The 27,996-nt window shown below is 45.3% G+C and overlaps 1 protein-coding gene across 3 annotated transcripts in view; it reads left to right on the top strand.

Annotated features, from left to right (window-relative positions):
* STAMBPL1 (STAM binding protein like 1) overlaps window positions 1-27,996 on the top strand; it is a 281,826-nt gene that overhangs the window by 165,348 nt on the left and 88,482 nt on the right. For all 3 annotated transcript variants that reach the window (XR_013594758.1, XM_078642881.1, XM_078642880.1), the window contains 2 exons: window positions 5,825-5,900; window positions 10,412-10,507. Coding sequence is in view for 2 of the 3 variants with exons in the window: in XM_078642881.1 (XP_078499007.1) it covers window positions 5,825-5,900; window positions 10,412-10,507 (172 nt within the window). In the remaining variant the exon portion in view is untranslated. The remainder of the gene's footprint in view (window positions 1-5,824; window positions 5,901-10,411; window positions 10,508-27,996) is intronic.

Below are 27,996 nucleotides of genomic sequence, written 5' to 3'. Positions count from 1 at the left end.
AGAAGACCGATCAGAAATCTGCAAAGGATCACATTTCTCATCTCGAGGATCACAGGTGTGAGGCATCACTCTGTCAGGATACTGCTTCTCCCACCCACAGCCCACTTACTACCCAGCTCTGTTGCTACACCTACTGCTGCAGGCAGGGCTCAAAGCTGTGCACCGTGATCCTGTGCTGAGGCTGCTGCCAGAGCCCTCGGGGCATTTTTGCTCTGACCCCCGCTGTTCCATTTGTAGAGTCATAGCATATGCTCTGACAACGAGCCCCCCCAGGGGGGTGAGTGAGGGCATCAGATCTCTATGCCCATCATGCCACCCAGAACCATAATGTGCTTTCTCACAAATGTCACCTTGGTGGGCATTGCTAAGTAAGGGCAGCAGCTCTCCATGCCCCTCATGCCCCCTTGACAATAAGGCACCCTCTCACGTTTTCTACCCAGGAAGCCATAGTAAGAGATGGCCTCTGCGCCATGACGCCGGTTGACTTAGGAGCACTTTTTGCACCATGTGTAACCACGCTTGCATATTGTGGAGGCGAGTTCCTTGATGTATAAGCATCGACAGAATGCCCATCTTGCCGCTGCCCAAGCAGTCTGCCTATGTGGGATGAAGACGTAGGTGTCTTGTTGAGGCAGAGCTTTCACATTTTCTCTCCTTGCTAGTCCAGATGACCCCTGGAGCAGTTATCTGTAGCTTTGGTGGGGAGAAGGCAAAGGCTGCACATACCATCCACCCTCGGCCAACAATTTAAGGACTGAGAACTTCGTGGGAACTGATAACCTCGGCCATAGAACAGAAGCTGCTTTACTTAAAATGTATGACCTTGCCCTTTGCCTGCCTGGTCTTACTTATGAAACATAATACAGACTTCGATGCCATAACTCAAAGCCGCTCCACAGCTTTCATTTGAATGTGTTGTTCTACTCCTTGTGGTTTCTGATGTCGCACTAGTCTCTGTCTTGGTTCACCTCTTCCCTGTCCACTGCAATTCTAATTGAAACTCATAATTGCTGACATAACATCTGGTCACTTTTTGCGTTTTGCAACACACCCTGCCGCATTTAACCTCTTACTCTTGCTAATATCTCTTTAGAGACCGGTCTTTAATTACTCATCAACCACAACCTCTTTTGCCATTATTTTGCAGTATATCCTCAGCAACAAACATAATCTTTATAAGGTTCCGGGATACTGCTTTCTTTGTAAGGGATAACCTGATTGGCTACAAGCGTATTCAGACTCAGATCCTATAATATTAAAACTGTCTGTATTCCTCTCCAAATGTAATATCGGCCTTCCTACCGCTTAGACCCCTATTTTCTTTCTGAAACAACCAATTCACTCTAATCTTCAAAATCAAAAGTGTAGCTGTTAGTAGTCAGTAAAGTTAGTTTTTTCCTCCATCTTTTCCAATGCCAGATCCCTTTTATCCTTTGTATAATGAATAGAGTAGTGCGAACCACCATAGGTTCCTGATATGATTTCACAAGGCTGTTTTTCTGTTGGTCGCTTTCAAGTCCAGAACCCGGGTGCCTATTGCACACCTATCAGAAATCCTGTTTACCTGATCACTGTCCACTGGATGATGCTTCATTGGATCCCAGTACATAATAGAGTTTCTTTCAACACCCTCTACCTCTCCCACAAGATGAAACGCCAGAATGTTCTGTTCATTCAGTAAAACTAAAGCTCTTTCACAAGACATTGATGTGTTGAAGCAAAAAATGCAGATTGTGAAACATAATTCTAGAAAACGAACTTTGTTGTGTACTTCCCATTTATATACCCTGTCACCAGGCTTCAATTAACCCTTTGTGACAAGAAATTCTAAAAGTCCATTACTTAAACATAGGAAGTGTCACTTTTTTGGGAAGATAAAAAACTTCAAAGAAAAAACTTTGGGAGTAAATGTGTTCATCGAGAAAAATGGGAGTTGGTAATTCGCCACATGCTAGTTGTGTGATCCTTTCTAAGTGTTATAAATTATTAAAGCAGAGTGGAGTCTAGAGCAGCCAATTGGATTTGTAAGCATCGCACTTCACCACCTGGTATGGGGCCTCTCTGTTCCTTCGCAGGGGATAGGTCTATAGTTTTCTGTGGAACATGCACTAGTTACCAGTAAAGATCAACATTAAATTTGAATTTCTTACCTTAGTGCATTAAGGGCCAGATGTACGACAATTGGCAATTGCGGCAACCAAATTGCGCCAAATTGCAAGTCGCAATTGCCAATTTCCAACAGTGTCTGAGACACTGTTTGCGTTTCCCAATGGATTGGCAAGCTGTATGCCTCATGCATATTCATGAGGCTGTCGCAATTAGCGACCCCATTGGGAATGGCTAGGCACTCCCAGGGATAGTGGCCTGCTGGAGTCAGCAGACCTCCAGGTCTGGGACTGCTTCTAAATAAAGCAGTTTTTTTTTAAAAATGTAGGCTGTTTTCCCTAAAGGAAAATGGGATGCATTTAAAAACGAAAATAAACCGTTTTTGTTTCATTTCTTAAGGGTAAGTAGTGGCCCCGGTGACCACTTCCTGCTCTGAAAAAATGTTTGCTCACTCTTCCACAAAGGTAAAGGGGTCACCTGGGGACCCCATCCTGTTTGTGAATGGTTTAGGTTGAAGAGGGTGGTGAAACATTCTTACATAGGGTACAGACTCTGTATTAGGAAGGGACGCCCTTGGAACGCACCTTCTTAATAGCGAGTCGCTAACCCTATTTTGCGGGACACTGTTTAATTAGGGACTCGCAAAATAGGGGGTAGGACATGGGCCATAGGTTTTTTGCATGCGCAAACCGGTCTAAAACCTATTTGCTCACGCAAAAAGCCGTCGTACATCTGGCCCTAAGCTCTCTACTTAGCAATGATATCTTCAATGGACTAAATAGCCAAGATTTGTGATCCAAAATAGGCTCTTTGTTCCAAGGGAAAAACTATTGTGACATCTAAACAAAAAAAGCCATGGTGTCAGTCAAGTTTTCGTGACTGATGTCTCCAAGGTGTGCATCTATTTACCCTTTGTAGGGAATTATTCTGTGAATCTATGGCAGAGAGTTGCCACAGTCTTGATGTGAGCTTTGGCTTAGCTACCTAAAGCCATCAAAATCAACCTGCTTATTTAGTTTGAAGCCTCCTGCAGGGAATTCCATGAAAGTCGGGAAAGCACACAAATTCTCGTAGTACGCATCCAGGGTGAAGTTTGCACTTTACAACGGAGTCCTGTGAATTGGGCCTTGAGAGAGGTGGTGAAGGTGATTTATTTATGGTTATGGATGAAGGTTAAGATACACTTAACGATTTGACAGTGCAATGCTTTGCATTATAATATAATAAAGGTCCTTTACCCCTTTTGCCTAAAACACCACAATACCTTATTCTCCACTTTACACGAGTCCAGATTTAAGAGAAAAAATTACATCTAAATGTAATTATTTTTCTGCTCTTCAATCTGTAGTTTCAGTAAACTAAAAGCAAATATGTAATCATAAGAAAACAGCCGTCTAAAATATGATTAATTACACTGGTGTTCCCCCCCCCCGCTACAGTTGTCCAATTTCCTTATATTCTTTAACATAAACTACAGAAAGTTCCATGCAAGAATTCACCAGTTCCCGCCTAATTTAAACCTGATGCCAGAAGGCCAACTCTTGCTACGTTAACAAGCTTTCTTCATTTCTTACTACCAGTAGTGAACTGAAGTGTGTAGACTGAGGTTTCCATGTATGCCAAACGTAGTAAGAAGAGGCTTTTTTTTTTACTTCCATCGTTGTTACTGGATAACTAAAAAAGTATACTTCCTCCTATACTAAGGGGTACATAATTTTAGGAATAAAGACCCCAATTCATGAATGCAGATACAACTTGCCTCTGTCTGATGTTAAGATGTGCCTGTTAGGGGTTTTCGCCACCTTTCCCTTTTCAAACGGTTGTAACTAAAAACACTCATAAAGACCCGTCCTAACGGGATGAAATTAACCAAGAAAAGCCATCCACAACTGTTTTTATAGTCACTGAATGCGCATATTTTGTGACTATACTTACTGTACTCTAGTCCACATTTTCAAAGCCTTTCATTTATAACTTAAAAATATTTTCCTTGCTTATCTGCATCCATCCATCATGAAAATACGGGTAGATGGTGCTCCACCCGACTCTTTCTCTAGTACTTAAGTCTGAACATAGTATTTGTAACTTAAGGGTTAGGAATGCACGTTTTGAACATCAAAATAGTTCTCCAGGGTGAGTATGTAACATTTGTATGGGTGTCCCTCACCATTCTCCAAACGCATCCATAGAATGCGCACCAATCAAACTGCAGATGAAACCTGAGAGCCTTAGTTACAAAAATGCACCAAATATAGGTGCTCTTAATTAAATGACTTACACATTTTCTTTTCCTTTTGTGATTACGGCGTAAGTTACGAAAGCCTTAGATACTCCTATTTCCAGATTCAACTCAGTCCCAATTGAAAAAAAGTTCTTCATGAATCGGGCTCACATAATTTATGTGTTTGCTTCTCAGTCAATCAAAGTGATGTCAAAATAAAAGGAATTACTCAGTCGAGACCCCTTTAGACATACTGCTAAAATGGCTGCGCCCGCAATGGAATCTTCTGCAAGGGGTGCGCACCTGCAGGGAAGCCATTCTCGTCCACCTTACCTGTTCAGACCAGAGCTCAATCTCAGGAGGACCTTCTCAGGACGTTGAGAGGGCCCTCAGAAAGGCAGCAGGCACGCAATCCTCTCTGGACATAAACCAACTTACCTCCCCAGCAACTTGATCCTTAGTTTTTGTCCACTCGATAACAGACTCAGCTGGGGCTAGCACTAGCAAACACCCCAAATGTAAACAGCTCTACTTGCACTTATACTTTTGGCTAACGCTCTATAACCCATGCTTTATGACCTATTACAGATTTATTCTAATCTTTTGCACATTTCTCAGGTTTGAACAAAGTATTTTCTTTTTTTTAAAACTATGGGACAGATGTACAACCATAGCATTTTGCGAGTCGCAAATTGCAATAAATTGCGAGTCGTAATTTGCGAGTTGCAAAATACTATGTACTACAGTGTCTGAGACACTGTTTGCGATTCCCAATACGGTTGCAAATTGCTTGCCTCATGAATTTTAATGAGGCAGTCACAATTTGCGACCCCATTGGGTCATACATAGATTTTGAAGTTGCTATTAGGAAGGGAGACCCTTGGAACACCCCTTCCTAATAGCAAGTCGCTAACCCTATTTTGCGAGTCGCTAATTGATTAGTGACTTGCAAAATAGGGTGGGTACATGGGCCACACGTATTTGTGGTCGCAAACTGGCCAAAAACCCCTTTGCAAAAAACGGATGTACATCTGGCCCTATGACTCTTGTATGTATTATTTTAGTCGGGTTGTTAAATGTTTTTGTGAAACCAACAGTATGATCTCCGCCTTCCATATTATCTCCATATTGTTTGTTTTGTGGACACCAAAATGTGGCTGAATCTTGCATAGAGCTAGAATAACTGATAGATTTGCTAAACCTGACTTTGTTTTTCTCATGTCTGTCAGTTTCCCTTCAGGTCTTATAGCATTTGCTTGTCCCTGAACAGTTTCTAAAAGTCTAGTTTATGATTTTACTAAGAACTTGTGGGAGATACTTTTCTCATTACAGCAGTGCAACTGTTCTCTATACATATTTTGGGAATCAGACAATAAAACACATGTTTATTGATTGGATTATGGAGTTAGGGAGACACACCTAATGAAGTTGTATATAAAATCATTTTAGAAGAGGTAAGACTTACACTACTGTTTTCATGATTATTTCTTCTTTTAGTTTGTTCGTGGAAAAACTCCCCAACCATCGAGACTACCAACAGTGTGGAGTGCCAGAAAAACAGGATATCATGAAGGTATTATATTACTTGCACATCTTAAAAATGTCCATATTGTGTTAGTTATTTTCTGGTTGTGTTCGATTTTGTATGACTCACAGATTTTTATGTAACTTATATACGCTCAAATGTAAGAAATATTGAGGAAACTATGCCTCTTTAGGTATTGCTTTTTGGCAGTGTTTTTTCTTGTTTTTTTGTCCAGATCACTAGCAGACGGCAAAAATATAGATTTTAATAGTGAATGCATGAATGAATGTTTATGGGATATTTAGGGTATTTACGTTTTTTCACTGGTGTCTACACTCAATGACCCATCCATGGCTGATGAAAGATGCTGTAAGTGTGTAAAGGTGGTTCTAAGTCCAGCTCTGCCCAAAGATCAAGAATACAACCTTTTGCCACCTGCGAATGAGAGAGCTGGCTGGGCATGCTTCGGTAGGGAGTTGTGAACCCCCTCCCTTATTTAAATACTCACCCCTGGGGGATGGGTTTGCGGGGACATTTTTAGACTTGGTGAGGGGTGCAGTGTTCCCCCCTCTCCTTTTAATGCCTTTTTGCCCCAGGGCCTCTCTGAGGCTCGAGGGAATGGGAGCACAGGACCCCTCCCCAAAGTAAACACTTACCTTAACCCCCCTCTGCCCACCCAGGTGGTGCGTGTAAAAAGAAGTGATGGAGCACACGCTTCTTTTTTTTTTAGTTTTTTCTTCTTTTTTTTAATAAATTTTGTTGCGGTTTCATGGATCATCTGCAAATTTGTGGCAGAATTTAAAAAACAAAAAAAGTTTTTGGCCCCATGCCTTGGGGTCAGGGTGCCCCTACACAGCCCCCTATGTATTTTCTTTTGTATTTTTTTTAGGACTCTTGATGGAGTCCCGAATCCTAAGATGGGTGCTGCTACATCCTTGTTGAAGGTTGGTGGCAGCCAATGGGATCTCAGCATGAGATTTGTTGGCTCTGTGGATCCTCCACGGCGTGAGATATACAAAGTTTGTCATTAAAATAATTGCTCAAGAACCACTAAACCGATTTATACCAGATCAGAAAAAGCACTCTTTCTGGACTAAGATCTAGCTTTCTGCCAAATTTGATGTAAATCCGTTCAGTCGTTTGGGCTGTAGCTATGTCTAAACTTCTCATGGAAAATTAAATGGGGAAACACATTTTGGGCTCCCCATTTTTCTCAGGCCCCCGCTTGACAGACCACCTTCCATGTGCAAACTAATAGAAACTTTTGTGGAGATTCGTCAAACAGCACCTAACACAAAAAAGGCATTTCCTACGGTAGCACAATCCTAATTATTTCTACCCAGTGGAGACAGCCACTGGGTAATATATATATTTTAACTTCCCATCTTCTGGTACCGGAGGCAGATTAGTGGTGGTCTGAGCCGGGCCCCGATAGCCTGTAACATGCATCAAAAAGTATCACCAAAGGAAAAAAGACACTCATGCATGTACAATATGCCGTTTTGTTTTCAAAAGGCTCTTCCGATGCGTTTTGCCTCAGCAGGGCCTTTGTCACTGTAACAGGAGTGTAAGGAAAAACATGGTGATATAACAAACATTGACATAAATGAAGGGGCTTGTCACACCGTTCCGTGCAAATGAGAGTTTACATGGGTGCCATCTTGACAAAGGTAAACATAAATAAAAAAACATGAAAATGCATGAAGATACAAACACCAGATAATTGATATCATATTAGGCATATAAAGGCTACAGTATTTGAAAAACAAATCCACATTCATGAAATGTTAAGCATAGCATCCTAGAAAAGCAAAAATATCAAAAGTGATCATACATGTTGTACCAGTCTGTTTGCCCAACAAATTAGAATGGGTATGCCTCAGTGAAGGTAACCCAAAGAAAAAGTAACATGTAGGGTTCTTACCATATGAGCTCCATCCCACTTCTATCTAACCTTAGAGCGAGTGCTAGCACCTCCTTTAAGTCCCATGTACCATTTTCCAAAATCCAATGTTAATATCTAGGAGTCAAGTGCCAGTGTTGACATGGCGGTCTCCTACAATCATCGGACCACAGCCTAGACATTTGGCTTCCATTCACAGTAGACACAAAATGTGTCAGTCCAGGGGTTGTATGCCTAGCTTCTGAGCAATGATGATTACTATAAACCTTGTATAGAAAAGCGTTTGTCCCGTCAATAAAATTCAATGTCTGGAATTCAGAAGTTTACATCTTTCACCAGCAAACTGAGTCATATGAGTTAATTCATGAATGATTGTGTCCCTATCATTCTGGTCATTGTTGGAAGTTTCACTTATGGGCTACGGGGTTTCGTCAATACATGAAGAATATCGATGATTAGAAGTCCCATTACATGGTTGATCTTTCTTTACAGAGCTTTCTGTACATTGGTTACTGCCTCCACTAATAGAATCATGGACATGGATATCAACTTGTAGTTTTGTAACAAGTAGTACATTCCATAAAACCACATAATCCAACATCACAAAGGCCACTACAAAGGCTAATGGTTCGCCCTTCAGATGTTAGCTGGAAAATCTCTCTTTGATAGCCACCACTGCTTTCTGTAAAAATACATTTTTGTAGTATTTTTGTTTGCTATCTCCCTAGCCAAATATATGCTGCGCCACACCCACACTACCTAGAGGTTCACTGTCTTTTGATAGGTGCAGAAACACTTTCCCTAGCTGGAGAGAAACCATATATATTATCATGGTGTCTCTGTGTTGCGAGTCCGATCTCATACTCTATCCAAAGTATTTGATTTCTTTGAAGGGAGTCACAGCCCTGCAAGCAGCATCATGCCACCAAGGTTGATCATAGGATAGTCAGTCTCTACTTAGCAGCCTACCTTTCACCAGGTGTATACTTCCCATCAAAAAAGGAACCATATGGATTATGGCACAGAGAGTCCATGTAGTTAGTAGTGCTCCTCAAGTGCTTCTGTTGGCATTCTTGTGTTCTGCATATTTGTGCACTCCACTCCCATCAGTACATTAATGAGGTGACGTCCGGGGCAAAGTCCCTCTAGTTGTTTACCCGGCTCCTCCAACTCATTCACATGTTAATATTGAGACTTGTGTCCAAATGGTCTCTGCTACAGGCACAAGTAATCACTGAACATTTTTTTTATATATGGAAAGCTGGGGCATGCAGTTTCCATAGATCTCTGCATCTACTGAGGCAGGAACATTTTTACCTCACAGTCTCCAGTTGAGTGTTTTCAAATCTCTACATCTTCTGAAATACATCGCAGCATCATTTGATGAAGTAGTGTATTTATTATTTTGTTTGCAGTCTCTCCATATATCTGCTGATGCAGGAGAATTGGATCTTCTCTGTGTCAGCATCTGCTGAAATGAAGTCTCAGCATTAATAACTTTTCGATTTTACAACAGAAATATTATGCAGCAAACACCCTTAACCTGAGAACAGCACAAATGATCTTGAACATTAGGAACACAGTCCTGGGCACACGTGATGGGGATATGACTATGCAATAAATGTCTCGTTTGGATGAAATTGCTATGGTCGACACCAGTGTACTGTTCAAAGTTATTTACTGAAGCAACAACCAAAATAGAATAACCAGCCGACACGTGTTTCGTCACACCGGGACACAGTATCTCACTACCTCCATCATATGGACTTCGGCACAGCTCTCCAGCCTCATCGCTTCCACATCCAGGATTGTTTGTACGTGATACACTCACGCCCTGAAGAGTCAAGGGACATTTATAGCATTGTCATATCCCCATCATGTGTGCCCAGGACTGTGTTCCTATTATCAGTGTGGGTTCTTGGACTCACACACTCACGGGGGTTATAGGGTGATTCCCCCACCCTGGCAGCACCGTATTTACTCTGAGCATAGCTAACACAATGCGTACTAGTCTGAACGCCAATCTTCCTGTTTTACTAAAAACCCTGCATCCAGACCTGATCTTGAACGTTATCTGAAACCTTGGGCCCTCTTCAGTATTTGGGCAGAGGTAGTCAGCCAATGCTAATGCAAGCACCTACTTGGTAAAGTATCCTTGTACCATGGCCAAGCTGTGAGGCCTTTCACATATATTATGTTGATGATAGATCCTGGTTTCAGATCCAGACACTGGGAATAAGGTTGCCTAAGCTAGGACCTTTTGCACTCTAGTGCCAGGTTCCTCTCCTCTTGTCGACCTTCAGAATCTTTTATCTTTTATCTGAATGTGGCATGTGGGTTCCAGTTACTTAACAAAAGCACTTCCTGTAAATGTATGCTTTAGTGAAGAAAAAAAGTATTTACTTTCCTAGACCCACTTTGGATTCATGATATAAATGCAGAAATCTGTCATAACCCTTTTAATTCTCCCACCCAAGTCCATTAGAGCCTGCATTGAGCTGATTTACAGTCAAGGCGCATAATGCGTAAGGGAAGGGCGGGGTCCAAGTGTATCTATTTGTCTCTGGTCTCAAACTTTGCTGTTTACTAAACTTGATATAAACATAAATTGAGAGAATCCTTATACTGTTAAAATGCTGTTATTTTTATTTTTAAGAAATTGAAAGATGTGGCTTTTCCCAGAACAGATGAATTGAAGAAGTTGCTCTTAAAAAAATACAACATAGAATATCAAGAACATTTACAAGCCAATGTAAGTATCAGTGTGTATGCAAATCTGTTTCGCAAACTGAAGGTGCATATTAATATGTGATAGAAAATACTGCCGTCCAGTTTCAGATCCAACAGGCACATGCATCAACCATTTTTGCGAGTGCAAACAGTGCGATTCGCAAAAATCGTCCGTTTGCGCTTGCAAAAAGTGCCTTTGCGATGCATCAAGGTTCAAGGAACTTGCAATTTGAGAATTCGCAATTATTTGCAATTTCTCAAATTGCGATTGCATTTAAGGAATCCCAATTTGCGATTCCTTAAATGCAATGCAAGAACCACTTTAGAATATCGATTTCACTATTAGGGGGCGAAAAGTACCAATGAGCTCGCAGCTGTTCCTGTTTTCTGTGACTTTGGTTGCCTTGCCATTGCCTGCTGCTCCGTGAAGCTAAGGAGAAAGGCTGCATTTTCCTTGACCGCGTCGGAGGCTGTTTGACAGGGGCCGGGACTGCGAGACCCAGGGTTCAGCGCGTGAAGACCGGAGCGCACCTGGAGTCTCTTCCCGCCCCTGCTCCGCCTTGCTTAGCTGCCTGCTCCACCTTGATTGGCTGCCTGCACTACTTACAGCTCGCGGCCCCCGCTCCGCGGGTGCCGCTCGCAGCTGTTCCTGTTTTCTGTGACTTTGGTTGCCTTGCCATTGCCTGCTGCTCCGTGAAGCGAAGGAGAAAGGCTGCATTTTCCTTGACCACGTCGGAGGCTGTTTGACAGGGGCCGGGACTGCGAGACCCAGGGTTCAGCGCGTGAAGACCGGAGCGCACCTGGAGTCTCTTCCCGCCCCTGCTCCGCCTTGCTTAGCTGCCTGCTCCACCTTGATTGGCTGCCTGCACTACTTACAGCTCGCGGCCCCCGCTCCGCGGGAGCCGCTCGCAGCTGTTCCTGTTTTCTGTGACTTTGGTTGCCTTGCCATTGCCTGCTGCTCCGTGAAGCTAAGGAGAAAGGCTGCATTTTCCTTGACCGCGTCGGAGGCTGTTTGACAGGGGCCGGGACTGCGAGACCCAGGGTTCAGCGCGTGAAGACCGGAGCGCACCTGGAGTCTCTTCCCGCCCCCTGCTCCTCCTATTTATGACACACCCTCCACGCTAAGCGGGACGCTTGCGGGACGCCGGGCTAAGCCCGGGCAAAGGGCGGGCCCTCTGTGGCCCTCAGTGGCCGAGGTAGGCTGGGCTGGGCCCGGTTATTTTCTTTGACAGTGTTCCTAAATTTTCTCTCCTTTTGCCTGTGGGAAATACGCCTGACTGTTTGAGGAAGAAACCATCTACTGAAACTGTTCTGTAGCTTCCTCGGACTCTATTGTCGGACAGTCATTGTTGCATCTCCAGGACTATATTTCTTTTTTATTTAGGAGTATCGTATTACTTTTGCTTTCACTCATCCGGAGGAAAATCACTTTTATTATATAATTTTGTGTATAAAACTTTTTCTAGAATATGTCTAAGAAACTGCGCTCGGGAAGGGAAGTGGGAGGTATACCTGGTGCAAATAAAGATATTATTCGCACAAGAAATAAATCTGTAAATAACCCCCCGTTGAAGGGTCAATGCCAACTCTTCAAGCTTTGGGATTTGCCCTCCCCTAAGAACGCTAATTTACCTACTAAAAAAGTCCCCTGTGCCACGGACCAGGGGGTCCATATTCAAGCTATTACATACCCGCTGTCCCCTCTTGTGCAGCCTGTATTACAACAGTCTGTGCCAGTGGTGTCCCCTCCCCGTGTCCTCTCGGAAGGGAGTACTGAGAGGGAACCTGAGAGGGAACTTACGATTCTACCATCTGAGTCTCAAACCCCGCTGAAGGATAGGTTGGGTGGTGATTTGTCATCACTATCCATTGACCTTGAACTTTGCGGCCGTTATGTAAATACAGCGAAAGTGGAGTCTCTGGCCCCTATCAAACCTTCGGGGGGTGCTACCCCATCTGGTCTAATGCTGTATAGTAGTACCCCCTCGTTGAATGGTCAGGACATGTCCGATTTGTTAGACGCTTCTGGGCCCCCGGGTCTTAACTTATCTGGTATCTGCCGTCCAGTCGAAGCATGTGAAAAACCTATTTCTGAATCAATGATTGCTCTGGAACAATTACTAGCCTCTATTTTATCTCTCTTGGGGAAATTTGTTGGCAATTCGGATTGTATCTTGGATTCCGTTACCCAAATATTGAAGTCCTTGTTACAAAAGTCACCTGATATGAGGAGTGTCCCCCCCCCCATGACCGAACATAGCCTGCCAATGAGGGAAATAAATGTGACATCAGTAGATTCTGATAAGAAAGCTGGGACATCGGTTTTGATTTCACACACTGTAGCTATCCCCTTAACTGCAGTGCCCAATTGTATTAATAACTCAGTTTTTGAGATTGTGGAGGAAGATAAATCCATATCTGGCCCCAAAGTGGCTCAAGACCTATTTCCCATCTTCATGTCTGAAAATAAAAAAGAACCTATTGATGATAAACATGAGGTAAAGGTAAAAAACGGTAAACTCAGAAACAATAAGGGGAATAAAAGGAAACCAACTAGAAAATACAGGAAGAAAAGGCAGCGTCGGATAATTTTTCAAAATTCTTTGACTACACTGGAGAATGAAGTGATCTTCTTGGATCCTTCTTCCATATCCGTAAAGGCGGATGTTGATATTGAAGTGAACTCTCCCATTTCTACTCTTTTAAAGGTAGAAAGTGAACTGTGTCCGCCAATAACCCTGGAAGCTATTCCACAAATGGGGGGTCCCCCTCCAAGTCTCTCTCTACCGACAGCGACTGGAGTCCCAATTCAATTTCCATCTGGGTCTCTTAACCCTTTGGCCTCTCCTTTCTTTGTAGCTTCAGAGATTGGAGACCGCCATCTCCCGGACCGCCCTTTAACAACTCTAAAAGCCCCAGTGGATACTCTTGTGTTAGACTTCTTACCTCTATTTGATGTTGACTTGCCCTTAAACAGAGCTTGGCTCCTTAAGCGTTTCAGTGAGATAGAAAGTCTCCATCATATTCAAACTAGGGACATTGAGTTAGTCTCCCTGTTTGGTGAAGTCAAGGTAACAAGTATAAGGGTTAAATTTTATTCACCTATTATTGTAAATTTGATATTGCAACAAGCTGAGAATTTTCAACGTACTGGTATTGATATTCTCCCGATTTTCAACCTTGGTAACATAAACCTGTCTTCTGGGGAGGTATTTAGAAGGGAGGAGCAAAATGGGGTAGCCTCTCCTCTTAGAGACCTGAAGATTTGGGTATCTAAGGGAAAACGCTCGGTTTCCCAAGTGAAGCCACTTCCGCTGACTCAGAATTCCTCTTTTACAGAGGATAATAATCGGTGGAACTGGCTGCATAGTGCCTTATCCACAAAAACAAAAGATAATCCCAGATTGTTTCAGCATCTTTAACACCTCACTAAATATTATTTCCTGGAACGCGGCAGGGATACACAGTAGCCCAGAGAAATTTGATCTTTTATTTTCTCTAGGAGCTAACGTGATCTGTTTACAGGAAACGTGGTGTATCAATACGCTGAAGGTTTCTAAGGATTATTATGCCTTGGAAGTGCCTGCTGTCCCTTCCAAGAAAGGTCACGCCAGGGGGGGAATCGCTTGTTTACTATCAAATAAATTGCAATGGAGATTCTCCCACTATATTGATCCTAGCAAACTTTTCCATGCTATAACCATTGATAACCTGTTTAATAACGGCATAAAGTCCCCTATTGTAATTTTGAATGTTTATATTCCTCCGGAAGAGTGTTTTAATGTGATATTGAAGCAGTTATTTCGATATATTGATCTAATTAAAAATGTCCCATCCCCTCCGGAAATTATGCTTGTGGGAGACTTGAATTGCAAAATCTCCAATGTTAGTTTGGAACTTTTTAGGAATAAACCTAAGGAAGAGGCATATTTTGTTCCTCAATCACTCTTCCCTGATAAATTAGTGACAAATAAAAGAGGGAAGATTTTGCTAAAAGAACTAGCGGCCGTCGACGGACTTATACTAAATGGGAGATTCCCGTCTGACGTGCCTGCAAAATTTACTCACAAGTCTCCCTTTGGGTCTTCTATCTTAGATTATGCAATCGCAGACTATGGTTTGTTTCCTTTTATTCAGGACCTTAAGATCATACCTACTCCTCTGAGTGACCATAGCATATTGTTTGTAACTATTTCTTTAAATCCTTTGACAATCGCACCTTGGTCTCTACACGGCAGTGACGCTGCCTTCCACGCTTCTTCTGGAAGGTGCTTTTGGAATCCTTCGGCCATTAATGGGGTGCAGGATTTCTTATCCGACACCCTATTAGTTTTAAATGAGTGGCGTGGGAATGAAATAGTTTATTTTGAAGAATTTGTGCGAAATATCACTTCTTATGCTAAAAAAACTTCCAGACCCAGAAATGGGGTAGTGGTCCCTAGCATATTGCGTAGCCTGAACAAGGAAATAAACAAATTAGTCCGTGAACAATATCTAGACAGAGTCATGGAACGTGGAAAAGAAATTTCCAGGCTAAAAAGAAAGAGAAGTAGACTCCAGCTAAAAATAAAAAAGGAACGGGAGGATAAGGTATGGATTAACTTGAGGGAATCTGTCGTTCATGGCAGGATCAGAGAATTTTGGGCAATAATCGGTAAGGGGTGCGGTTCTAGAATAAGCCCATCTCCTATCCCTATAGCGGAAGAGGTATGGACTACCTATATTCGGGATCTTTATGCAGGGAACGGGACGTTAAATGATGATATTGCCATCGGTGCTATTTTAGGTAATGATATTGCCATCGGTGCCACTTCTGTGGGTCTTATTAATTATCCCGCAGAAAAAGAAATTGAGATGGCTATAAAAAACATGCGTGTCTCAGGGACAATGGGCCCTGATGAACTCCCCATGACGGTCCTGAAATCGGATCCTGCAAGGTGGAGCAAAATCCTGTATCCTTTGTATAAAGCCTGTTTTTTGTCTAAAACGGTACCTGCCTCTTGGAGGGAAAGTATCTTGGTCCCTATTTTTAAGAAGGGAACTAGGGATAGTCCCAGTAATTATCGTTTGATTGCTCTCCTCGACTCCATCGGAAAGGTTTTTGCGAAATGTCTTCTAAAATCCCTCTCCGTTTGGGTAAAGGAGAATAATATCTTGCCATCAGAACAGACTGGCTTCCGTAGGGACCACGGTACGTTAGATAACCTCACCGCTCTCCATGTGGTCACAGATAAGTATGTCCAGGTGAGAGGAGGGGTAGTGTATGCCGCCTTTATTGATTTCTCCACAGCGTTCGACAAAGTTGATCGTGGAACGCTGTGGAGAAAATTGGCAGCGCGTGGTCTCCCATCTTATCTGTTGGAGCTGGTGCGGGCTCTACATACAGAGACCTGGTGTAGGGTCCTGTTGGGGGGCGAAATTGGGCTATCTGATACAATCTCAACTTTGAATGGCCTTAAACAAGGCTGCTTATTGGCTCCCCTTTTGTTCTCCCTATATACGGCTGACCTGCCCGCCGCCTTGGCTGCCAGAGAGGGCATCGCCCCGGTGGTAGGGGGGTCCCCTATTTCCTGCCTGATGTATGCCGATGATGTCCTTATCCTTGATTTAACCCCTAAAGGACTAGCAAATCGGCTACATGCTCTTCACACCTTCGCTGTGGTTCATTGCATGAAGATCAATATTACCAAAAGTAAAGTTATGTGTATAGCTGGCAAGAAGAGGTGCCGATCTGTAGATTATGGCTGGTTTATCGGGGATCAAAAACTAGAGGTGGTAAAGTCCTATACTTTTCTAGGGAAAATCATTACGGCTAACCTGAGTGAGAAGCTCCATATAGAGCATTGCTCACGCAAAGCTATTGCCCATGGCAAAGGTTTAAAATCCCTATACCATGCAACGGGGAAACGGCACTTTCCGAGTGTATTGGAAGTGTATAGATCTAAAATCCCCGCAACAATACTGTATGGTATCGAACTCATAGAGGTGAAAAACTGGGACTTTTGCCATAAGATTGAGGGGAAACTTTTAAGATCGCTCTCTTCCTTAAATACTGCGTGCTCTCTGGCCGCCTGTAGGCTCGACTTTGGTCTTAGGAGTAGTTGGGTACAGGGATTATGTGCCCTTGTAAGGTGGGTGGCCTGCCTTGCGAGAGCAGAAGCAGGGACAATGAGAGCTCTCCTCAGAAGTGAATTGTTGGGTAATTTTAATGAGTTTTCTCAACTTGTTTGTAATTTTAGAAAAGCTGTAACCCTTTTAAAATTAGATGAAACTGCTCTTTTTCTGTACTCCCCTTCACAGCTAAAATTGGTTTTAAAAGCAGCTTCATGGGACCTTTGTTTTCAATCAGATAAAAAATACATTTGTGAAAAAAGGAATGTAGATCTTCTCCTTGAATCTTATCTGATGAAACTATCACAACCCTATGTTTCATGGACCCTACCGCATGGTATTCGTAGATTTTGGTTTCTTCTACGCTACGATTTAATACCTTTAAATCGACTGTTATCTAAATGGTATGGCTCCTCCCCTTTGTGCAATTTATGTAAAGCAAATATCCAGGACTGTATGCATGTGTTACTGATTTGCCCTGCGCTTCGTAAATTGCGCTCTAGATGGTTAAAAGCTATCTGTCTTCGCCTTGGCATTGTCACTTTGAATGGCTTTCTTTCTGCACTTTACTGCCCTCCCAATGAAATGTTCTGCTTCCATATTTTTAACTTTTTTAAAGGTTTCCTAGCTATTTATTAATATGTCCCTGGAGATGTTTTGACGTTCCGACTTCTTGTAGTTTTGTTTCATATGTCAGTATTGTATCTAACCTAGGTTTTTTAAATGGTATATGTTTTTTCTTTTCTGTAATGTACTTGCTTTGTGTTGAATTTTGTACATCTTTATGTGGCCCTCTTTGAGAGCCAAAACATAATAAATAAAAATTGAATACCAATGAAGTTTAACTTGATTGTAATTTGCAAAAACTGTGAGAGATGCACACGTGCGCAACATGGGTGCACATCCCTATTTCAGGGGTGCAACAGGGTGTCATTTTGACACCCTTGAAATTGCATGCACAATTTACGAGCACCTATTGGTACTCGCAGATTGCTCATGCAATCTCCCATTCATTCCTATGGGCCTGTAGGCCCATAGGAATGAATGGGGTGCCATTCTTTAATTGCGACTCACAATTAGCGAGTCGCAATTAAGGAATTTGTAGTAATCACTATTTTCTCAGTGATTCCTACATGCATAGGCATTTGCGCTTCCTTATTAGGGAATCCTTATTTTTCCGTTAATAAAGAATCGCAAATTGCATGTTTGATGCATGTGCCTGCAAATTCCTTTGGAAACTCGTAAAACCGTGCTATAGACTTATGTTTTGTATTTGCAAAATGTGATTTTGTCACAAGTAATAGCACATCAGTGAGGTACAGTTCCTGTCCAGTACAACCCCTACTCCTTTCCCTGACTAAAAAAAAAAAAATGGTTTCATTGAAACAATTTTGCACTGAAAATGAAAACAAGCAAACATTCAGCCGTGGTGTGAGGTAAGTGTACCATGCTGTCAAAGGTGAAGCAGTTACCTCGGAAGTTCTGGGTGCCCTCAATAATGGAATATACATATGCTCAATTACTCCGGCTCTCCGCACCAAGTAATTAGAGCTTTACATTCTGTTTTAAAAAACAGAAACTTACTTTTAACGTATTTCTGGAGTCTGTGTTGGGTGGGAATTTCTTTTTAGTTAAATTACATCCGTTATTCTCCGGTCCGCCACAGCTCTTTGGCTGTTTGAGCGGAGAGTGTGCCAGCATCGTACACAAATTCTTATTACCCACTTCTTGGCTGTAGAGTATGCACCACCATTTTGGCAGTTAGCTGTATAGTTGTTTAGAGCACTTAGCTTATGCCAGCAGCATGTATTAAAGGCGCATGCCAGCACAGATGGGCCACTGGTGCACCGAAGTCAAGCCCGTCTGGGCCTGGATGGCGCCAGGGTTTAGGACCCCTACCCATTTCAGGTCAGCCCCCCTGTAAGTACTCCATGGCTGAAATATGGAATTTGGTGTCCACATCATCTAATGTGTCATCCGGTTCTGGATCTCTCAAAGGCGCAGATTAGATGTGACAGTCTGGGTTTTGTACAGTGACTACTCCGGTCGCGAGGTGGTAGGTATGTCACACACTTCAGCCTCTGCTCTCTGCCAATCTAGTTTCATTGAATTGTAGGTCTCTAACTAAACATAAACTAGAGATCAGTGAATTGCTGGAGGAACACCGCCAGATGCTGTCTTCCTGATGAAGACCTGGCTAAACGAGAATTTCCTGCCAGATATTCTGGAAGCCATTCCACAAGGCTTCGCTATTCTGAGACGGGATGGGCAATCTCATAGAGGGGGAGGAATTGCTATTATTTTTAATCAATCATTGCAATGCTCCTTCTGGAAGTGTTCTATTGAGGGGGTGAAGTGGCCCTGTTTTCCTTTGCTCTCACGTAGAATTTTGTAGTTTCAGGAATTCTGCTCTACTGCCCGCCTGAAACGATAGCTAATTTCTGCAACTGTCTTGCAGATGCTCTGCCCCCTCTTGGTTCGCTGCTGCGGCACTTTTCTGGTTGTATTGCATTTTTATATTCATTTTAATGATTCAGCGTGCACAGTAACATCAGACTTGGTTGCAAATCTAGAGGGCCTACAGCTCACCCTGTTGGTCTCTGCCTCTACCCACATACTGGGGAATATTCTAGATCTTATCTTTTTCAATTTGGCCCAGTATATGGCCGGCCCTACTACTCCACTTGTCCTGTCAGACCACTTGGCTATCCCATTCTTGGTTCCTTATTCAAAATCAACTGCAAATCATCCTCTTACCCAGACAGCATGAGTGCGCCAGTGGGCCAAAGTGACCGCTTCCAGCTTTATTAAAGCATTGAATGAAAGCCGATTTAGGGGTCGATTAGGATGGCGGACGGACTTTGTCCGTCTGCCATCCTGTCGTGGCAAGGGACCGTCCGCCATAATGGCGGAGTCCCCTGCGCTGAATTAGGATGCACCCGCCACAGTGGCAGGTCCATCCCGCATTTTTAACATTGCGGTGGGCGGTGCTGAAAGCACAGCCCGACCCAATGCTAAAAATGCATGTTGTGCGTTTCAAAGCAAAACATGACAGGCACCGCGCGGTGCCTGCCATGTTGTACTTTGAATTGCAGGGGGGTACCATAGGCTACTCTCAAACAGCATCAAGTATGTTCTCTGGGATTACTCCCCTAATAAAATTCTTTGATCAGAATTCCTCACGAGAAGTGTTGCTATTGTAAAATCTCTTACGTCCTTGTCCCAAGTCTCAGCATATATCATATGCAGGAGGAGGGCTGTAATACCCTCGCTCAGTTTTTCTCACACACGTTGGCAAAGATCTATGAGTCTTTTGGAGCGGCATCCCGAGAATTTGCATGCCTTCATTCATGGTGTGAACCTACTAAGGATCGCTGAGGGCTTCATAATTTTTAGACTTGTTGAATTTGTGGCGATGTCTGCTGTGCTCAGGCCTCTCATGTCGGGTTCACTGCTTGATCCAGTTTCACCTTCCATCTTGGAATGAGGAGTGGAAGCCGTTTTGCCTTTGGTCCATGAACTATTTAATCATTTCCTGGCATTGGGCTAGGTCCTGAAAAAGTGGAAGCATGCAATGGTAGTTCCTCTGCTTAAAAAGCCAGTGTTGGATCCTTATGATCCGGAAAACTACCGACCTGTTTCATTGCTACCACTTTTCACTAAAGTTACTGAGATCCAGGCCAACCCACAGCTCTCTCTGTTCATCAAGGCTAACCATGTTCTTCATAAGACACAGTCTGGGTTTCCTCTTTCCTATAGGAAGGAGTCGGCCCTGCTGTTAGCCTTGGAATCTATTCACCAAAGTTTGGACACAGGAGACACGCCCGCTCTTTCGCTGCTAAATCTAAGTGCGGCATTTGACATTGTATAGCACAATCTGCTCATTGAACATCTTTGGAGATGCAGTGTCGTCCACATGGTTTTACAGTGTGTTGCCTTCTTTTTACAGGAAAGCACCTTCCAGGAGTGTCAAAAAACACACTTCCCTGAAGTGTTCAATTGACAGAAGAGTCCAACCTTATTTAATATTTACATACTCCCCCTGGCTAAGATCATTGAATGTCATGGGTTCACAGTGATCACTTATGCTGATGATACTCAGCTGCTCATGCCCCTCTCCTAGGATGCTACCAACATGTCTACTTTGCTAAGATAGTGTCTGGAGGGAGTGCCAGCTGACCGAGCAAAATTCCTTAAGGTTGAATGCAGTGAAGACCGAGGTATTGATTCTGGGCAAATAACTTAATATCTGTTCGACTTAATGGCCATTTGGTTTGACCAGAAGCTGTCTTTTGACCGCCAAATCACAGCGTTGGCTGGGAAATACTTCAGAATCCTCAAGACCTTGAAAAAGATTCTGGACCTGCAAAGAAAAATGTGGTCCAGGCACCAATCATCTGGTACTGCAACGTGTTGTACCTGGGGTTGTCACAGTCTCGCATGATGGGACTCCAATACACAATGCGGTGGCTTGTCTGCTACTCAATTACCTGAAACGTATCCCCATGGTATCTTCACTGGCTTAGCTACACTGGCTCCCTGTGAAGCATAGGATCTCCTTCAAAGGCTCTGTGCTACTGCTTTAAAGCTTGACAAACAGTGGCCCTCAGTACATACAGCCTTTCATTTAACCCTGTACCTCTCTGAGGAGTCTCAGATCCTCGGGGGCTAGGGGGATTTGCATCCTGAAAGTTAGAAGAGTACGCCTTGGTGACAGCTCTTTTAGCTTTCTAACTTCGAAACTGTGGAATTCGCTCTCTCTTTATGTCGAACAGGTCTCTTTCTGAACTCCTTTTTACGAAAAAATTGAATACTTGGCTGTTCAGATAGAATGGATCTCTATTTTTGTGAGTGTAATCACATGGGATCTTGGACATCAGCCCTGGGAAAATTTGTTACAAAGTAGCTGTGCTCTTTACTAGCTCCATTTTTATTATTATTAGTAATAAAAATAATAAATGAGGAAAAACAAACACTTCTGTCGTTGAAGGGGAATGGCACAGGCTTCAGCCTGTGCAGGCCTGTGGAACTGATGAGAATGCAGAGTAGGGTGTACAGGAAAATTAAATATCGGGAGGATCACTTGATTGCTCTGCCATAGTTTCTGTTCCTGCCATCTGATGTCACAAGGCTCATGAGTTACCCCACATGTAAGATTTGTAGCTTTACCCAAACTGTATATTTAGTACTTAGATCGTTTCACTTCTTTTGTGTACCAGAGCCTGTCAAACTTGTGGGACACCCCCGCGCCGCACGGCCACCAGCTGCTGCGTGTGCCCCCAGTGCCTGCCTCTGTCTCAGCGCCGGCCTCGCTGCCGCCCTGAGCGATCTCCGTGGTTTCCCCCGTTTTTGCCTCTAATTGTGCTTGTTTTTCCTGAATTTGTGCTTGTTTTTTATTTTTCTTCCCCAGATCGTGTGTCTCTGTATTTTTCACTCGCTCCTTGCCTTAATTTGTGCTTGTTTTCCCTAGATCGTGTGTCTCTGTATTTTTCACTCGCTCCTTGCCTTAATTTGTGCTTGTTTTCCCTAGATCGTGTGTCTCTGTATTTTCCTGCCGCTTTTGCCTGAATTGTGCCTGTTAATTGCCGCTTATCGCCGCGCTCTGCCCCCGCTGCCCGCCACCGCCTTGAGCCCCGCCCCTTTTCTCTTCTGTTTCCCTCCCCGCTCCCGCCTCCCAGCTGCTCCGCCCACCCGCGCACTTGGCCTTAAATGGCGACCGTGCGACGCAGGTGAGTGTGACCCACTTGTGGGACACCCCCGCGCCGCACGGCCACCAGCTGCTGCGTGTGCCCCCAGTGCCTGCCTCTGTCTCAGCGCCGGCCTCGCTACCGCCCTGAGCGATCTCCGTGGTTTCCCCCGTTTTTGCCTCTAATTGTGCTTGTTTTTCCTGAATTTGTGCTTGTTTTTTATTTTTCTTCCCCAGATCGTGTGTCTCTGTATTTTTCACTCGCTCCTTGCCTTAATTTGTGCTTGTTTTCCCTAGATCGTGTGTCTCTGTATTTTTCACTCGCTCCTTGCCTTAATTTGTGCTTGTTTTCCCTAGATCGTGTGTCTCTGTATTTTCCTGCCGCTTTTGCCTGAATTGTGCCTGTTAATTGCCGCTTATCGCCGCGCTCTGCCCCCGCTTCCCGCCACCGCCTTGAGCCCCGCCCCTTTTCTCTTCTGTTTCCCTCCCCGCTCCCGCCTCCCAGCTGCTCCGCCCACCCGCGCACTTCGCCTTAAATGGCGACCGTGCGGACGCGCAGCGGTCACGCGCAGCGGGCGCGCCGATTGTGCGCCGAAGGCGCGCCAAAGGTAAGCCCGTCTGCGCCCGTCCGCGACCGGATCGCGACCAGCGCCAGGACCCCTGGCCCCCACCGACGGAAGCCGACCCGACGAACCTACGGCGCCGCCGACCTCATCGCACTCAACACCGGCCACATCCCAGGATGTCACCGAGCCGCCCCGAAGCACACCCACGGACCTTTCAGCTGCCACGCCTGCAAGTTCACCTGCATCCGGACCTTCCCTGCACCCGCCAAGCCGAACTCCAGCAGCACCCACCTCAAGTGTATCCTGCTCAACACCCGCTCCGTCCACAGACACGCCGTAGAACTCTGGAACCTGCTCGACACCACCGCCCCCGACGTTGCCTTCATCACCGAGACCTGGATGAACGCCTCCTCAGCCCCAGACATCGCCATCGCCATCCCAGAAGGCTACAAGATCGTCCGGAGGGACCGAGACAACCAGACCGGAGGAGGCATCGCCATCATCCACAGAGACACCATCCGCATCACTACCAACACCGATGACACCCTCACCACCGCTGAACACCTGCACTTCCAGATCCACACCAACCCGAAGACCACCCTCAGAGGCACCCTGATCTACCGACCCCCGGGACCACGCACACGATTCAGCGAGGACATCGCCGACTTCGTCAGCCCGCACGCTCTCCCCTCCGCCGACTACATCCTCCTGGGGGACCTCAACTTCCACCTGGAGAACAACAACGACCGCAACACCATCACCCTGCTCGACAACCTCGACAACCTCGGACTCAAGCAACTGGTGACCACCCCCACCCACCTCGCCGGACACACTCTCGACGCCGTCTTCTCATCCAGCAAAGACGTCACCTTCAGCCACGCAACAGGACTCCACTGGACGGACCACAGCTGCGTCCACTTCACCTTCAGAAGAACGACGATCCACCACCTCCAGCAACAGGTTGCTCGAAGAAGCTGGAACAAGATCACAGCCGACCAGCTCGCCGCTTCCCTGAGCCAGCACCCTCCCGCCAACTCAGCGAACCCCAGCCAGGCCGCCGACAACCTCACGAAATGGATCAACGACTGCGCGGACGAACTCGCCCCTCTGAGAACCCCACCCAGCAGATCCTGCAGCAGAAAAACACCATGGTTCACCGACGAACTCAAGAGCTCCAAGAAGAACTGTCGAGCCCTCGAGAAAGTCTGGAGAAGGGAGCCAACCACGGACAACATGACCACCCTCAAGCTCGCCACCCGGAAACACCACCAACTGATCCGCGCCACCAAGAAAAATGCATACAAGGACCGGCTGGACAACAACGCACACAACTGCAAGGAACTCTTCAACATCGTGAAAGAGCTCTCCAACCCCAGCGCCGGAAACAACGACATCACCCCATCGCAAGACCTCTGCAACTCCCTCGCGTCCTACTTCCACAACAAGATCACGGACATACACAACAGCTTCAACAACCAACCAACGCAAGCCACAACCGCAACGACGCCACCCACCACCACCCTCCGCACCTGGACCCCGATCAGCACCGAAGACACCATCCGCACCATGAACTCCATCCATTCCGGATCTCCGACTGACCCCTGCCCTCACCACATCTTCAACAAGGCCGACGCTGTCCTCGCACCCCACCTGCGGGACATCATCAACACCTCCTTCGACTCCGCCACCTTCCCTGAGAGCTGGAAGCACGCCGAACTCAGCGCTCTCCTCAAGAAACCTACAGCAAACCCCACCGACCTCAAGAACTACCGTCCCATCTCGCTCCTCCCGTTCCCGGCCAAAGTCATCGAGAAGACCGTCAACAAACAGCTGGCCGCCTTCCTCGAGACGAATGGATCCCTCGACCCCTCACAGTCCGGCTTCCGAGCGAACCACAGCACCGAGACCGCCCTCATCGCCGCCACCGACGACCTTCGAACCCTGATGGACAACGGAGAAACAGCGGCCCTCATCCTCCTGGACCTCTCCGCGGCTTTCGACACGGTCTGCCACCGCACCCTAGTACAGCGCCTCAGCAACATCGGAATCCAGGAGAAGGCACTGGAATGGATCACCTCCTTCCTCGACGGAAGAACACAAAGAGTCCGCCTACCACCGTACAAGTCAGAGGCCACCAAAGTCATCTGCGGCGTCCCTCAAGGATCCTCACTGAGCCCCACCCTCTTCAACGTCTACATGAGCCCCCTCGCGGCCATCGTACGCAAACACAACCTGAACATCATCTCCTACGCCGACGACACCCAGCTGATCCTCTCCCTGACCAACGACCCCGACACCGCCAGAGCCAACCTGCACGAAGGGATGAGAGACGTAGCCGAATGGATGACGACCAGCCGCCTGAAACTGAACTCAGACAAGACGGAGGTCCTCATCCTGGGCTCCACGCCCTCCGCCTGGGACGACTCCTGGTGGCCCCCCGCCCTGGGCACCGCACCCAAACCGACGGACCACGCACGCAACCTGGGCTTCATACTGGACTCCTCCCTCTCCATGACCAGACAAGTCAACGCCGTCTCCTCGTCATGCTTCAACATCCTGCGCATGCTACGTAAGATCTTCCGGTGGATCCCCACCGAGACGAGGAAGACGGTCACCCAGGCCCTCGTCACCAGCCGACTGGACTACGGCAACGCCCTCTACGCCGGAACCACCGCCAAACTCCAGAAGAGACTCCAGCGGATCCAGAACGCCTCGGCGAGACTCATCCTCGACATCCCCCGTCGCAGCCACATCTCCGGACACCTGAGAGATCTGCACTGGCTCCCGGTCAACAAGAGAATCACCTTCCGGCTCCTCACCCACGCGCACAAAGCCCTACACGACCAAGGCCCAAGCTACCTCAACAACCGGATCAACTTCTACACTCCCAAGCGCCTCCTCAGATCAACCAACCACGCCCTCGCCGCCGTCCCCCGCATCCGAAGAGCGACAACAGGAGGAAGATCCTTCTCCTACCTGGCCGCCAAGACCTGGAACTCACTTCCGACCAATCTGCGCCTGACCCAAGACCACCTCTCCTTCAGGAAGAAGCTCAAGACCTGGCTGTTCGAGCAGTAGCGGCACCCCCCCCCCCTCCCAGCGCCTTGAGACCCTACGGGTGAGTAGTGCGCTCTACAAATGACCTGATTGATTGATTGATTGATTGAAACATGCATGGCCCCAGGTGGGCTGTCACTGATCCATGTCATGAAATAACTAACCACTCTTAAGTCAGCAGTGTTGGGGTGGAGCAGTCTGTGTTGCAGCTGTAGGATAATTTCTGAAAACATGTTGCAAGGTTATCCTTCGTTTCTCATTTTAGTCAGCTAGCATGGTGTAGGTGTCCATGTCTATTTTAAATGAACCTGTTGCTTTATTATTTAGTTGTTATCAAGTTTGGTAAATTCCAACAACTTCAAAATGATATCCTAATCTGCCAAATATATCTAGCCACCTTGGCCTAATGGAAGCCATACTTTAACTAAGGTAATTTCACACAACTACCTCACCCACTTTAAATGACATCTGTGATCACATCTGAAAGAGAACACACACAATCGACAGGACTGGGCAATGAAATGGCTGCACTTCTTGTATGTTTGTTAGTAAATTGAGCAAGCCACACTTGGTTCTTACAAATGTCTGTGTCTGTTATGTGTTCTTGGAATAGCCAAAGTTGCTGGATGTCTACTTGGCTGATCTCATTAGTAGTCTACTGAGGTGGGAGATCAGGGAAGTCTCTGAAGAATTTGGTTATGGTTATATCATATATATAGTTGTGTTCCCTCTTTCTTTACCTGGTGAAATCTGTCTTTAAATGTTCATGTCGGGTAGTCCTGTAGTGAGAGTACTTGAAGATATGGCGGTGACTGGAATAAAGCATTAGTTTCAGCATGATGAGTATGGACCTTTAATCTTTTAACACTGTTAATGAGTATGGGATTTCAGGAAAGATTGTAATCTCTCTGACCGAAGAGATTGTGTGTAAGCCGCAATCTCTATGGTCAGAGAGATTCCCTCCTGGTGGAGGAAAAGATAAGATGATGATGCTATCAACTACCAGTACGTCAGTGGCGTAAACATACTGCTGACCAAAAGTAGTTGTTGAGGGTCCCGTAGATATTTCCTCAGGGATCTCCCCAGAACATATGATCCCACTCTCCTTTGATATTTTTGCTACACGCGATCGAAAGCAGAGTGGAGGTCATAAACGTTTGCTTCTCCCTCCCCCCTTTGATATTTACAATAAGCAAGAGTATCAACATGATTGAGCAACCTGAAGAAGAAGAATTTTTTTTTCAAATACTTAAAAGTGATGATGTAGTAAAAATATATTTTTGTCACATTATGTTGGATGGAAAAAATGTCACAGTTTTTGCTCATTCGTGTTCTCCCTTCAAGTTATTTAACCATCAAACCTTTTCTTACTTATTTAGTGTTGATGAGTATTGGTTTGATCATCCAGATATCACACCAATGGGATACAGTGATAACCCAATACTTCTAGAGGGGATAGTTAAAATGAGAATTTAATTCAAAGGGAGTTCTGTGGTGGGTACAGTTTATGTATCTGCTAAGGTATGGACCAGAGACAGAACGTGGAATCAGACTGAGCACAACTGAAATTCCCCATGAAATGTTCGTAAATGAAATGTTCGTACTTTCTCCATGCTACACAGAGTCAGCAGTGTAGGCCTCAATGTACATTATGTGGTGGTCAGACATGAAGTGCTGACAGAATGATTAAGTTGTTCTCCTGATAAGTCTACACCTGGCTGACTCTTCCCCATCATACAACAGTTCAGAAAAGATTTAAATTGGTATTTTCCCACAATATCAACATACCTGAATGGCTCTGAGATTTTATAATGGATAAAATGTGGAACTTGAACCTTGTGTATACATAATTTCTTTCTGGTCCTAGATACTTCCTTCCTCCTCTCTGCATTACTGCCTGCTGGTATAATCCTTCCCTTTTTCCTACCAGCTCTGTGTCCAACTTCCATTAAGAAGAAGGATGTGTTGTATCTTATTTACAGGTTTGTTTTCTCTTCCTTCACCTGGAACCACCCCTTCCCATGGTACATGCTTTAGAATGTTTGTCAGGCAGTAGTAATGCGAGAGGACTTGGGTATGCCATTGACTGTA

Source organism: Lissotriton helveticus, chromosome 5_1 (genome assembly GCF_964261635.1).
Source record: "Lissotriton helveticus chromosome 5_1, aLisHel1.1, whole genome shotgun sequence".
Taxonomy (NCBI): Eukaryota; Metazoa; Chordata; class Amphibia; order Caudata; family Salamandridae; genus Lissotriton; species Lissotriton helveticus.
The sequence above is the reverse complement of the archived record's forward strand: the minus strand, read 5'-3'. Positions and strand labels throughout refer to the sequence as shown.